The sequence below is a fragment of the Strongylocentrotus purpuratus genome, unplaced genomic scaffold (genome assembly GCF_000002235.5).
Source record: "Strongylocentrotus purpuratus isolate Spur 01 unplaced genomic scaffold, Spur_5.0 spur5_scaffold_8, whole genome shotgun sequence".
NCBI classification, from domain to species: domain Eukaryota; kingdom Metazoa; phylum Echinodermata; class Echinoidea; order Camarodonta; family Strongylocentrotidae; genus Strongylocentrotus; species Strongylocentrotus purpuratus.
This window is the reverse complement of record NW_022145614.1, coordinates 26,684,467-26,697,046: the sequence shown is the minus strand read 5'-3', so window position 1 is coordinate 26,697,046 and position 12,580 is coordinate 26,684,467. Positions and strand designations below refer to the sequence as shown.

The 12,580-nt window shown below is 38.0% G+C and overlaps 1 protein-coding gene across 3 annotated transcripts in view; it reads left to right on the top strand.

Moving 5' to 3' along the window:
- Nucleotides 1-11,613, top strand: part of LOC579162 (enhancer of mRNA-decapping protein 4) — a 42,621-nt gene extending 31,008 nt beyond the window's left edge. For 2 of the 3 annotated variants that reach the window (XM_030975216.1, XM_030975214.1), the window contains 8 exons: nt 359-554; nt 1,584-1,739; nt 2,847-2,962; nt 3,913-4,078; nt 6,092-6,278; nt 7,857-8,073; nt 9,093-9,256; nt 10,231-11,612. In XM_030975216.1, the coding sequence (XP_030831076.1) occupies nt 359-554; nt 1,584-1,739; nt 2,847-2,962; nt 3,913-4,078; nt 6,092-6,278; nt 7,857-8,073; nt 9,093-9,256; nt 10,231-10,408 (1,380 nt within the window). In that variant the 3' untranslated portion in view covers nt 10,409-11,612. Of the gene's footprint in view, nt 1-358; nt 555-1,583; nt 1,740-2,846; nt 2,963-3,912; nt 4,079-6,091; nt 6,279-7,856; nt 8,074-9,092; nt 9,257-10,230 lie in introns of all 3 variants that reach the window. The other variant, XM_030975215.1, reaches the window with a different exon arrangement.
- Nucleotides 11,614-12,580: the final 967 nt, after the last annotated feature.

Genomic DNA, 12,580 nt, shown 5'->3' with positions numbered 1-12,580 from the left:
ATCAACATAGATGGTTTTGTCATTTAAAATGTATGTTCTTTCAAATTTGACAGTTTTCCATTACATGTATCTCACAAAAAATTATTTTGTGTAGCGCCCTCTGCAACAAAACTCAACCATCCCTTTAAAGTACAAGTCCACTCCAAAAATAACTTACTTTCAATAGAAGCAGAAAAATCTTTTTTTTTAATGTCATTAAAAATCCATAACTTTCTTATTTGTTATCCGGTTCTGCTCAAACTTTTTTTGATTGGTTTGTCTGTTTTTTCTGCTTCTATTGAAAGTAAGTTATTCTTGGAGTGGACTTGTACTTTAATAAAAACAAATAAATACAACTTTTTTAAACCTTGGTCACCAGATCATGGGCAGCTTGGAGCAGATGATGTCACTGCTACAGACTCAGCAACAGGAGATCAAGCACCTGAGACAGGAGATGAACAAAGCTCAGCTGAGTAACAGCATCATACAGTCCACCAAGGCTAGGATAGACAAGCTAGAGAAGGGGTTGGGCACCAAGCTGGATACCATGTTCACTAAGCAATCAGAACAAGAACGTATCCTTGACCATCAAATGCCACAACTAGATTTGACTTTTTTTTTTTAACAATTAGAAAAATAAGATTTTTTGTTTGCTACCATGCCTTGCTAAAGTTATTTTGTTATCTCTCCGTTAGTCAGTTCCTTTACAATCAGGGATGCCAGTTTTCAGGCAATAGCCTGAATTCAGACCCTGGCGAGTTATTTTTAGACCATAGTTTAGGCTTTTTTTGTGTACAAAATAGCTCATTCTAGGTGATTTTCAGGCCCTCTGATCAATTCTAACTGGCATCCCTGTACAATGTATCTTTGCTTTACCGACTTGTAGTTGTCATAACCGTGAGGGTTTTTTGGTATAGTGGTTCATACACTTGACTCTCAAGCATGGGGATTAGGGTTCAAATCCAAGCCTGACTCTTACATAATTTGGAAAGACATTAATCCACATTTGCCACTCTCCACCCAGGTAAACATAAGTACCTGATATGATAGAGTGCTACAAGTTTTTCTGCTCAGCAAATGGGAGCATCAGGAGCGTCACAGTATGACAGACATGAGAGCTATATAAAGATCTACTGGTATATCATTAGTACCAGTTCTGTAAAAAAATTCCTTCAAGTTTGACATATATCTTTTCTTTTCCTCTGTTTTGAGTTGACAATAAGGTTATTATTTTCCCAACTAGACAAAGCGATTATTGCCTAGAGATGAGTCAACATAATTATACACCCTGAAAAATAGATTTGTATTATGGTCTAGAAATCTTGTATCATCTTGCATGGATGTTTAAAGCCACACTGTCCTACTTGTAGCTACTTTCTCCCTCTATATAGAAAACAATGCCTAATCAGTGACTATTGGTCCCCCATGATCCTCTTTTTCTTATGTTAATTGAGAGCTGAGTTGATGAGATAACCACCTGTCCAGTGACCTTTGCAGGGCGGTCTAATCCCTCCTATAAACTAGTACAGATAAGCTTTAAAGAAATTTGCAACTCAAAATCATTACCGGTTGGTATAGGAATTTCCTTGACCTAGAGCTTTCAGGCCAAAGACTGACCCTCGCATTGCAGGAGAAGACCAACCTGGACAAACAGAAGCAGGAGCGTCTCCTGGAGACGGTCAGCCAGACCCTCAAGCAACAGGTCACCAGCAGACTGGACAAGACTGTCCGCTTGGAGATTGAGAGCAAGGTCATACCAGGTGAGGCCACAGTTCTGTAGGTGATCCAGCCATATCTGCTCCAGGGATCCGTTTCACAAAGCCTTTTTTCAATGACAAATGACAAAAAGCAGTGACAAATCTGCTGATAACCAATCAGAAGCAAGGATTTCAGTAGCTTATAACAAAACTGTCATTTGTCACTGATGACAAGTGTTGTGAAACGCCCCCCAGGGGTTGAGATACAGGGTTAGGGTGATGTCTTAGTCCAGGGTTGAAGTGTGAAGAATTCTTTTAGTGTCAGAAGTAGTTCTTAGAGGAATTTTTGCTGGAGCATGTGTCAAAGAACTGTTTTGAAGATTCCTGTGCTTGACTTTACATGGCCATTGTTAATCATGCAGTTTACCCAAATTATGAAAAATTATTGTTTTCAGATTACTTCGCCACACCTTTTTGCATGAATTTCCTACTTCAGCTTTAAAAGAATTGGCTGCCTATAACGAATAGACTGCAGATATAACAATGATCATACATTTTAAAATACATTTTCAGAGGTCTAATATAGTAGGTCATTTGTGACATCGTTTTAAAAGGATTTTCAAACTTAATTGAGATTTTTTTTTAAAATCTGTTTTATTTTTCTTAAACAGAAGGAAGACCCTTTTTGTAATATGTGATAAGCAATGATATTCCGAAAGCTTTGATATAATTTTTTGGCATGACATAATATTTGTCTGCTCATGTGTGTGTATGACACATTGTTACTGTCATGATGAATGGCCCTCTACATGTAGATCATATATACTCTAGCGTGCAAACTGTGCACTCTTTATAGATGCGAAATGAGTTTGTTTAAAATGTTCTGACATTTTTGGGGGTTCGGTTGGTTTGCTTGTTTTACCTGACTGCTATTAAAGACAGAATGTATATGTTTATAAGTAAGTAAGCAAGCAGGGGAACAAGAGCTTTAAGTCCTCTCTGAGGGACTTGGTAATGACATTCCAAAGTGCACCAGCACATCAACTTGGTTTAGAGTCCGGGACCTCCCGGTTACGAGACCACTGCTCTACCACTCAAAAGATTGAATATGTTGACGTATGAATTCATCACTTGTACAGTAAAATGTCTTCTTTGCTTTCACGTGTCTAGAGCTACATAAAGTGCTTGTTCCGGTCACCGAGCAGCTGAACACCAGCATAGCCCAGAAACTGACCGCTACTGACCAGCTCATGAAGGAGAATATTCACAAGCTGGTCAAGTCAAAGGTAAGACTTCATCCAGGGCCTTAGCAATTATTATTATTATTATTATTATTATGCATTTAACTACGCTATTCATAATACACTATATCACAGCACTTACAATAATATGCAATATAACAATATAATAACAAATCTTAACATAACATTGAACAAACAAAAGTAATAGCGAATCAAGTAGGAAATATATAAGTTTTAAGGAGTTTCTTAAAAACATCCACTGATTAGGCAGCTTTAATACTGGAGGAAAGTTATTCCACTCCTTAGCTGCTGCAACAGTGAATGTGCGATCTCCTGCCATACTACGAGCCACATGAAAAGTCAATCAAAAAGGGTCTGCATTGGAGCAGTGATCACAGTGGTCCGAGGGCAAATGACCCTCAAGAATTAAGATGACCCTCAAATAGTAATAGTTATCCCATAGAGATGTAAAACAGGGCCCCTTTTGTTTTTGACCCTGTGACACAAATGTAATGAATATTTCTCAAGCTGGTCAAGTCTAAAGTATGACATGATAGAGAGCTCAATTTGACCTAGGTCAAGCAACTCTAGAACTCAGATGACCCATGAATATCTACAAATATTTGTACGACATGACACCTCTTTTTTTGCCAATATCTTTTTTATGGCTCTCTTACATAATGTGATGTAAATTTTCGCAAATTAGTGAAGTTGAAGGAAGTCATGATAGAGAGCCCAGTGTGCTAACATTTGATAAGAGGCCACGCTTACATTTATCATTATAATTAGACTATTTATAATGACATCATTAAACAGTGTAATGATACAACAACCTAGGATATTCATGCATGAAAATGCCTCTTTTTACCTTTACATTTACAGAACATTTATCGCTATTAACGATAGGAAACATTGATAAGAATATTCACTAAAAGTACACACTAAAAGAAATCTCCACATTTTAAATATTTTGTTATTGTTGTTGTTGTTGTTAGGGTGTGGCAGAAACGATGGGACAAGCTGCAGCCCATGCTCTTTCAGACACCATTCAGAGCACATATCGAGATGCTTTCCACAGTACTGTCGTGCCTGCCTTTGAGAGGGCTTGCTCATCCATGTTTCAACAAATCAATACCATCTTTGATGCAGGCACAAGAGAATGTAAGTTTCTGGGTATTCTATTGTCTTTTAGCAAGACATTAATCTACCATCCATGTTTGAACAGATCAATACCATCTTTGATGCAGGCACAAGAGAATGTAAGTTTCTGGGTGTTCTATTGTCTTTTAGCAAGACATTAATCTACCATCCATGTTTGAACAGATCAATACCATCTTTGATGCAGGCACAAGAGAATGTAAGTTTCTGGGTGTTCTAATGTCTTTTAGCAAGGCAGTAATCTGCCATCCATGTTTGAACAGATCAATACCATCTTTGATGCAGGCACAAGAGAATGTAAGTTTCTGGGTGTTCTAGTGTCTTTTAGCAAGGCAGTAATCTACCATCCATGTTTGAACAGATCAATACCATCTTTGATGCAGGCACAAGAGAATGTAAGTTTCTGGGTGTTCTAGTGTCTTTTAGCAAGGCAGTAATCTGCCATCCATGTTTGAACAGATCAATACCATCTTTGATGCAGGCACAAGAGAATGTATGTTTCTGGGTATTCTATTGTCTTTTAGCAAGACATTAATCTACCATCCATGTTTGAACAGATCAATACCATCTTTGATGCAGGCACAAGAGAATGTAAGTTTCTGGGTGTTCTAGTGTCTTTTAGCAAGGCAGTAATCTACCATCCATGTTTGAACAGATCAATACCATCTTTGATGCAGGCACAAGAGAATGTAAGTTTCTGGGTGTTCTAGTGTCTTTTAGCAAGGCAGTAATCTGCCATCCATGTTTGAACAGATCAATACCATCTTTGATGCAGGCACAAGAGAATGTAAGTTTCTGGGTGTTCTAATGTCTTTTAGCAAGGCAGTAATCTGCCATCCATGTTTGAACAGATCAATACCATCTTTGATGCAGGCACAAGAGAATGTAAGTTTCTGGGTATTCTATTGTCTTTTGGCAAGGCATTAATCTACATTTGCCACTCCATACCCAGGAGAGAAATGGGGACTCAGTATGATGACGAAAGCCTTTGTGTTAGTAATTGCCATATGCCCTCACAATGACCATATGGTAGGAACACTCCCCAGGGAGTGGAGATGGTGCACATTGTGCATGAATGAATCCAATGACCAGGGTGATACCATCTGTAAAGCACTTAGAGACTGTATTTTGTATTGAGAGCTATATAAATCCAGCTTATATTTATGCTTCTGACACATGTAATTGATCAAGGTACTTTACATTATATTCTCAATCTGATCCACTTTTTTCTCACTTATAATTTAAAGTGCTGTTCAAGGTTTTGAACCACCTTTCGTGCAGTTTGAAGTCAAGTCATTTCAGCAGTCGAAAAGTGTTTCAGATTTGATTGTACACTTTTTGCTATTCCCAGTGATGACATTTTGTGCTTGGGTTCAGCTTGTTTAACTTCACTTCATTTCGTTTATTCCATGATTCCATTAAGAATACAATTCAAACAGATAAAATGCTAATACTTTGTACATAAACATGAGGAAATACATTCAAATGCACAAATAAAAAAGAAAATTAGAAATATATGAGGGGCAAAAAGGAGGAGAAAAGAACAAATATGCAACATAATAATAAAGCTGTGATTATATAAACAATGATAAATTATAAAAATATGTTATAAAAAAAAATACACAAATTGAAACAAACATGGGGGAAACAAAAAGATAAAAATAATGGGGTTTCTATAAATAAAAAAAAATGAAAATAACTTAATGTAGAAAAAAAAGGAGAATTTGAGAATTATCTTAAAGTTGCTCAAGCTTGGGTATATAGAGGGCAGCACACTGAGCCGGCGGGTGCGTACTAGTGTCCCTTTATGCGTACGTCGGTACGGGAGCGTAATAACTGTTGGCTCAGTCTTCGCCAAGTTGCCTACTTCACGAACGACTATACACCCAAGCTTGAGCATCTTAAGAGAATCTTCAGTCAGAAAGTGTGTTTTCTTTCTTTATAAATAGCAAAATGTCAACTTAGCATTGACATAGTACAATCATTTCACGTTTTGTTTAATGTTTGATTCCTCAGATGTGAACCAGCTTGAGGCGAACCTGGCCAAGATGAAGCAGAAGCAGAGGGAGGGACAGGAGCCGGTTCTGAAGGAGCTCAAAGCCGTGGTGGAAACACAAAGGACGAGCGCCGAAGACCTCAAATCCTCCATCTTCACGAATGTACAGGGAGAGATCTCGGAGCAGCTCCACACAACCACAGAAAAGTGAGCTTTTTAGAAATGATTATTCACCTATATTAATGAACCAAATACATCCAAGTCACAGCTGCCAACCATTCCGTTTTTGCCGGAAATACTGTGTTTTTTCGTCCAAATTACGGTAGTACGTTTTTTCTTCATAATTTTTTTTTTTTATATTGTTTTTTACATACCTCACGTCAAACAACTGCCCTAAAATGTTGATTTGATCACAAATTTAATAGAAAACTAAGCTTAAAACATACTTGAAAACATATTCAAAATATGAACATATAGAAAATATTCTCACAATGAATGAAATGCAGATAATACCAAATAACCACCAAAAATACCTGCTTGTATTGAAAAAAACAGCATGAGGAATGGACATTTCTGCATCAGAAGTGTGTCGGCGTGGTTGTAAGTTTCGTTTTAATGAATTCCTTTTTTTTTGCTTGAAATTCCTTTTTTTAGCCATCATGGTTCCTTTTTTTGGTCGCACAAGGTTGTCAGCTCTGAAGTCAGGATTGAATGAATCTCTTGAAAGATGCTCAGATTTTGGTGTCTGTGGCAGGCAGGAAAAGCAAAGACAAAGCAGACTGAAGTATTTTATTAAAAATGCATTTGATATGAGGATATTTATAACGATTTCTGGTCAGTGTGTATACATTTGCCTAAAGTGTGCCTAATCAGTGTAAAAGAAAGTAGCACACTAAATTATAGTCATGTTGTGAAACGTATGTGACTATGTGATTTGTCCTTGACTTCAGAAAGGGCTTATAGCATTAACTATTAGAGAAAATGTATAAATACACTTTATAATGAATTAACCTTCCTGTACGTATGTGAACTGCTTTGAGATTGAACTATTCTTCAATTGCTAGAAATAGTTTCATTGTTCTTTAGCATGTCTTTCCATGGTGGTTCAATCCAAAGTCTTGGGCTTAAAGTCATGTACCAATCACCAAAACATGTTTTGCTCTTGAAGCAAGGTTTTAATAATAATAATAATAGGCATTTCTACAGCGCTGTCTATCTAGAAATTCTATTTCGAGGCGCACTAATTATTATCCTGGCTTTAGCCATGCTGCCATTACAGCGCTCCAGCATTTCAAGGAATGAACTCCTGCCGGGTACCCATTTACCTCACCTGGGTCGAGTGTGGCAAATGAAGATTAATGCCTTGCCAAAGGACATTAGTCCTGTGTCCGGGATCAAACCACAACCTTTGAATTTCAAGTGAAGTGCTTAAACCACTCAACTATGACACTTCTATGGGTTCCATGTAGCTATACTGTATTTAGAATATGAGCTTTAAATACCAACTCTACAAAGAGATACCGGTATTATATTTTCAGTGCATTCTTGGTGAACAGAAACATGTCTTGTTGGGTACGGTAGACTAATTAATGCAAGAGTGCACCCTCGCATACGTGGAGTGTTATGACATCCTTTAGTTTATTCATAGTTCTTAACTGTTTACCCATAGAATGCAAGGTAATGTTCTTAGAGATTGATTATAATCAAATTATTTGTTCAAGGTGATTGCTACACTTTAACATTAAAATGGTAATAGAAATGCATACAACCCTTCTCTTTGTGCAGGTTAAAGAAAGAAATGTTGGAGAGGGTGCAGATCATCGTCCAGGAGGAGATCGGGACGGCGCTCAAGGACCAGCAGACCAGTCTCCAGCAGGACGTGATGGCCGCCATCCGGTCCCAGGCGGCCACGCCCGTACCCCAGGCTCAGGACATACAGCACATACAGGCCAAGATCAGGCAACTCATTGAACAGAAACACATCAATGCTGCCTTCCAACATGTGGGTAACACCAGCACTAAGTATAGAGGGAGGGAGGGAGGGAGGGAGGGAGGGAGGGAGGGAGGGAGGGAGGGAGGGAGGGAGGGAGGAGTAATCTCTAATAGGCTTTGTTTGGACGGGACTCAACAACAGAAAGAAAAAAATGTAAATTGTAAATGAACAGGTATTGCCTTAAATCCAACTTATCTAATTATTTTTTCCTCCTCATACTTGCTGACCCCTTATCGGTAGAAGGAACGGGGTCTTCTGTAGACTGTTATGGGTTGCATTTGTTTTGTTTTGAGGGAGGACATACAAGTTTGTTTACATGCTCTAAATGCTTGATGATCATTCAATTGTGCTTTGAGTGTCTATTAAAGTCATCACCACCACATGAAGCCAAAGCTCTTTGAACCAGTATTAAAGATAAAGTTGAGTTCTGGTCATGCGATTGCATTGTGAAAGAAACGTGGAATCGATCAGAAAAGGTTAATCATCTAGCATATAAGTATTGGTGTGTACTGCAAGGTTCTGGAATCATCAAAATGATAAGAAATTTGGCCCAGTCTTTGTAAAGTTACAAGCACTGTACACAGAAAGACGTAAATGGGACTACACGATAAATTATTATATCTGTCTGGACTGGATAGATATAATAATTTGCCAAATATATCAATTAGTAGGCGGTTTCCTGGCAAAGTTTGTGTGGGTTCGAACCCCGGCCGCGTCATACCAAAAGACGTTTAAAGATGGGAGTTGTTGCTACCTTGTTTGGCGTTCAACAATAAAGGGATAGAGCAACGTCGATCTGGCGCTGCTCAGTGGCTGCGGGGCTCACGATCAATTGGGCAAAAAGATTTCCGTTTCGGTTTAATAAAATTTGGAGTGGACTATTAGGCTATTATTATTATTATTATTATTATTATTATTAGTCAAAACATATTCATGATTGGTAATGAGAGCTTCCATTTAATTTTTTGACAGGGGGTGTTTCCAAAACTGGTCTTTACCTTTAACCAATCAATATTTCATTCCCTCAGGCTCTGAATGCAGCTGACCTGCGAGTCGTGGTCTTCACCTGCCACGAGGTGACCCCAGACACCATCTTCAGCGATGATGGATGTCTCCTGGAGCAGCCCGTACTTCTTTCCCTCCTTCAACAGCTTTCTCAGGACTTGGGCTCACAAACCAAGATCAAGTGCATGTAAGCAGCCTACCAAACTTACTGGGCAGTATATCACAAAATTGTCATTAGTATACAAATAATACACAGCAGTGAGGGCATTAGTAAAAATTACCCACACAAGGTACCTTTGGAACAGTCTAACTCAGCGGAGGCGCTGGTTGAGGATGTTTGGACTGTTTCGAAGGTACTGAGTGTGGGTAATTTTACTATAAAATGATGTTTTATAACATGATTTTACTAATGACCGGTCATTAGTAAAAATTATGTGTTAGGCAAAATAAATGCCTGGTCATGTGTACGCTCTTAACCAATCATTGGATTAGGATCCGCTTCATCATTTTATAATACAAGTTGAAACATGTTTACTAAAATGAACATGCTATTCGTGGAGATGACAGCAAAGTGAGGAGACGCTGTCCATATGGCAGTTGTATAAAAGTATGCCCTGAAATCCTCTGAAATGTTGGTCAATTTATGACATTTCACTTTGTGTTTTCTTAATCTCAGTTTTCCTATTCCTGTAAAACCAAATTACCTTCCGGCTACATCATTTTTTTGCTCAAAAAGCATAAAGATAACCATGTATTCAATAAGATATGTTTGACTCGATAATAGGAACTGTGACCTAAATTCAGCAAACTAGCTCTTCATCTTCATCTGACATGGGCGCCATTTTAATGCAGCATTTAATGCAGCATGCAAAGCGCATGTGTCGATGTGATATGAGTTCACAGCACAGCCCGTGACCTAACAATACATGCGCCTGAAAAAAAATTGATGACGCAATGTTGACTCGCAAATTAAAATGGCGGCCTCAACCGTGAAGGGGTGTTTTGGAAAAATATAGGGAGGCAATTAAAAAAAAGGTAGAAAGATTAGTGTTTGTCTATGTTGATACCTTTATTGTATAATGACATCACATTTTCCATTTACTTTTTAAAATCTCTTACAAATCTAATGTTTCTCCTTTCTCCGTTTTCTGCCTACCGTAGATACATTGATGAGGCTTTGTTGGCCGTGGATACCACCTTCCCCGTCACTAGGGAGCACCTCTCCGGAGTCATCACGGAACTCCGTCGGCAGGTCACCATGGTATTACAGACGCAACCCAACCATCCCCAGACAAAACAGCTCAAGAGGGTCCTCATGCAGGCCCAGTCCCTCAAATAGGATGTCAAAATAGGTGATCTATTGATGCCTAGTCTCTTACATAAGATTTCAAAACAATTTGTTTATGTTAATGTGGTCCCGTAAGGAGAATGTCATAAACCTGCCAAACTTAAAGCTTTTCTTTAAATCTAATGATGCCCCGAAAAGAAATAAATAAATGATGAGAAAGGCTCAAAGAGGATGACAGAGTTAGTCTTGTTGTGAACTTCTTTTAAAAAACACTGTCGAGTCACGATACATCCTTGTTAGGCACTTTCAGCTCTAGAGCTTTTTTGTACCAGTTCCAATTCTGTGTTTACTACAACGATTCAAATTCCATTAAATTAGATTATATTATTTGATGTTAACTGTGTTCTGAGAACAGAATTGCAGAATATATCGGTATAACACTTGGGGTCTCTTCTACCAGTATGCTGAACGTACTGGGACCCTTTTCACAAAGCCTTCTTTTGATGACAAATGTCAAAAATCAGTGACAAACCAATCAGAAGCAGGGATTTCAGTAGCTTATAACAAAAACTGTCATTTGTCACTGATGAAAAGTTTTGTGAAACGCCCCCCTCGTGTCAACGCTGCATCAGAGTTTTCCATGCTACAGAGCATGAAATAGATTCTTTACATGCTCAGGTTGTGGGTCTCATAAATGCAGCGCCAGCATTTCAAGTCCTATCCAAGGGACTGAAGATTTTATGCTGAGCGAGGCAAAGACATATATGAAATTTTTGCTGCAGAGGCGCTCATTCATATATGCTATTTACATTTCATCCATTGGTACTTGTGTACAAACTTATACTTTCAAGTGGTCTTAAAATGTGCATGTGTCGTGGGAGAGCTAATTATTGAAAATTCATGTATCACACGAATTACCAAGTTTTCAGTATTCCCTAAGGCAAGGTATTTTATCAAAAATTATCATAATTCACTTTACTTACAGGCCAAGGCTACACATTCATCAGATAGGGAATAACCATGTCATGTATATAGTTAACTGAAATTTGAAAGAGTCTTTGATAAAGATTGTACTTCTTATATCCTTTAATCTCATGTTTTTGCTTTATGCAGGGTTTTTTCAGTGAGTTCAGAACTATCAGGACATGTAAGGGATTTTACCCAGTTGATTGTGCGAATGAGATATGAACATCTGAATAAAAAGATTGCCTATGGGAACTCAGTGTTATATGCTCTGGCTCCTTACCATTAGGAGCCAGAGCATATAACACTGAGTTCCCATAGGACATATATTCATTCAGATGGTCATATCTCAGCCAATACTTAACATATTCAATTGGTTTTCGACATTTGGACATTATTTTTGATGCTCTTTCAGAAAATGAAGAAAAAAATTGAGAAATTCTAAAAATAGATTTTTATGACGTCACAACTTTGGTTCTCTATGGATCAACTGTGGAACACAAGAGGGTTTGTTCACAGGGGAGGCCTATGTATGCTACAGCTAGAAATGGGATGGTATAATTTTGGATGACCTGTGATCTACTGAACTAGTGAATCCTTCCCTTGATAGCTGTAGTTGCTTCTGAAAGTCTTGTCAGTCACAGCCGAGCTAGTGTTCCCGACCACGTTTGAAACACTGGTAGTTTAATACCGTGTATAAATACTACCTAAGGTATTGATGCAACCATAGTTGGACGATCAGCAAGGAACATATAAGTTTTCTAGATTATGCCAAGTATAAATAAACCGGTACAGTAGCAGGGTGATGCAAGAGAGAGATGACAATGTTGCAGAGGATTATGTTATCTTTTCCCTCAGACAACCCTCCTTTTACGATTGATTGGAAGACGAGGGAGTGTATGTGCATCTTGTATCGCCTAGTAACACTGCTGGTTTTTTAATAATTCACTTGCCACTATCGTGCATTATAGCATGAGTTTTTTTCTATTCTCAGTGGACTATCCAATGGAGAATGACAATTTCTTTGGCAATGTGTAATAGTTTTGTAGAATTGCAATCGCGAGCAGAAATCATCACAGTTTTTTGTGTTTTGTTATTTCTTTCTTACATCCATCAACAGTCATCATCATTTTAATCACTATTTTATCCAATTATGTTGTCAATTTGTTTTTTAATCACCAGTGATTTTGATTAATTTTACTATTAAGTGCCTTGTAAAGTACAGTAGCTTAACCTGTTTGTCTGAATGTAGTCACATTT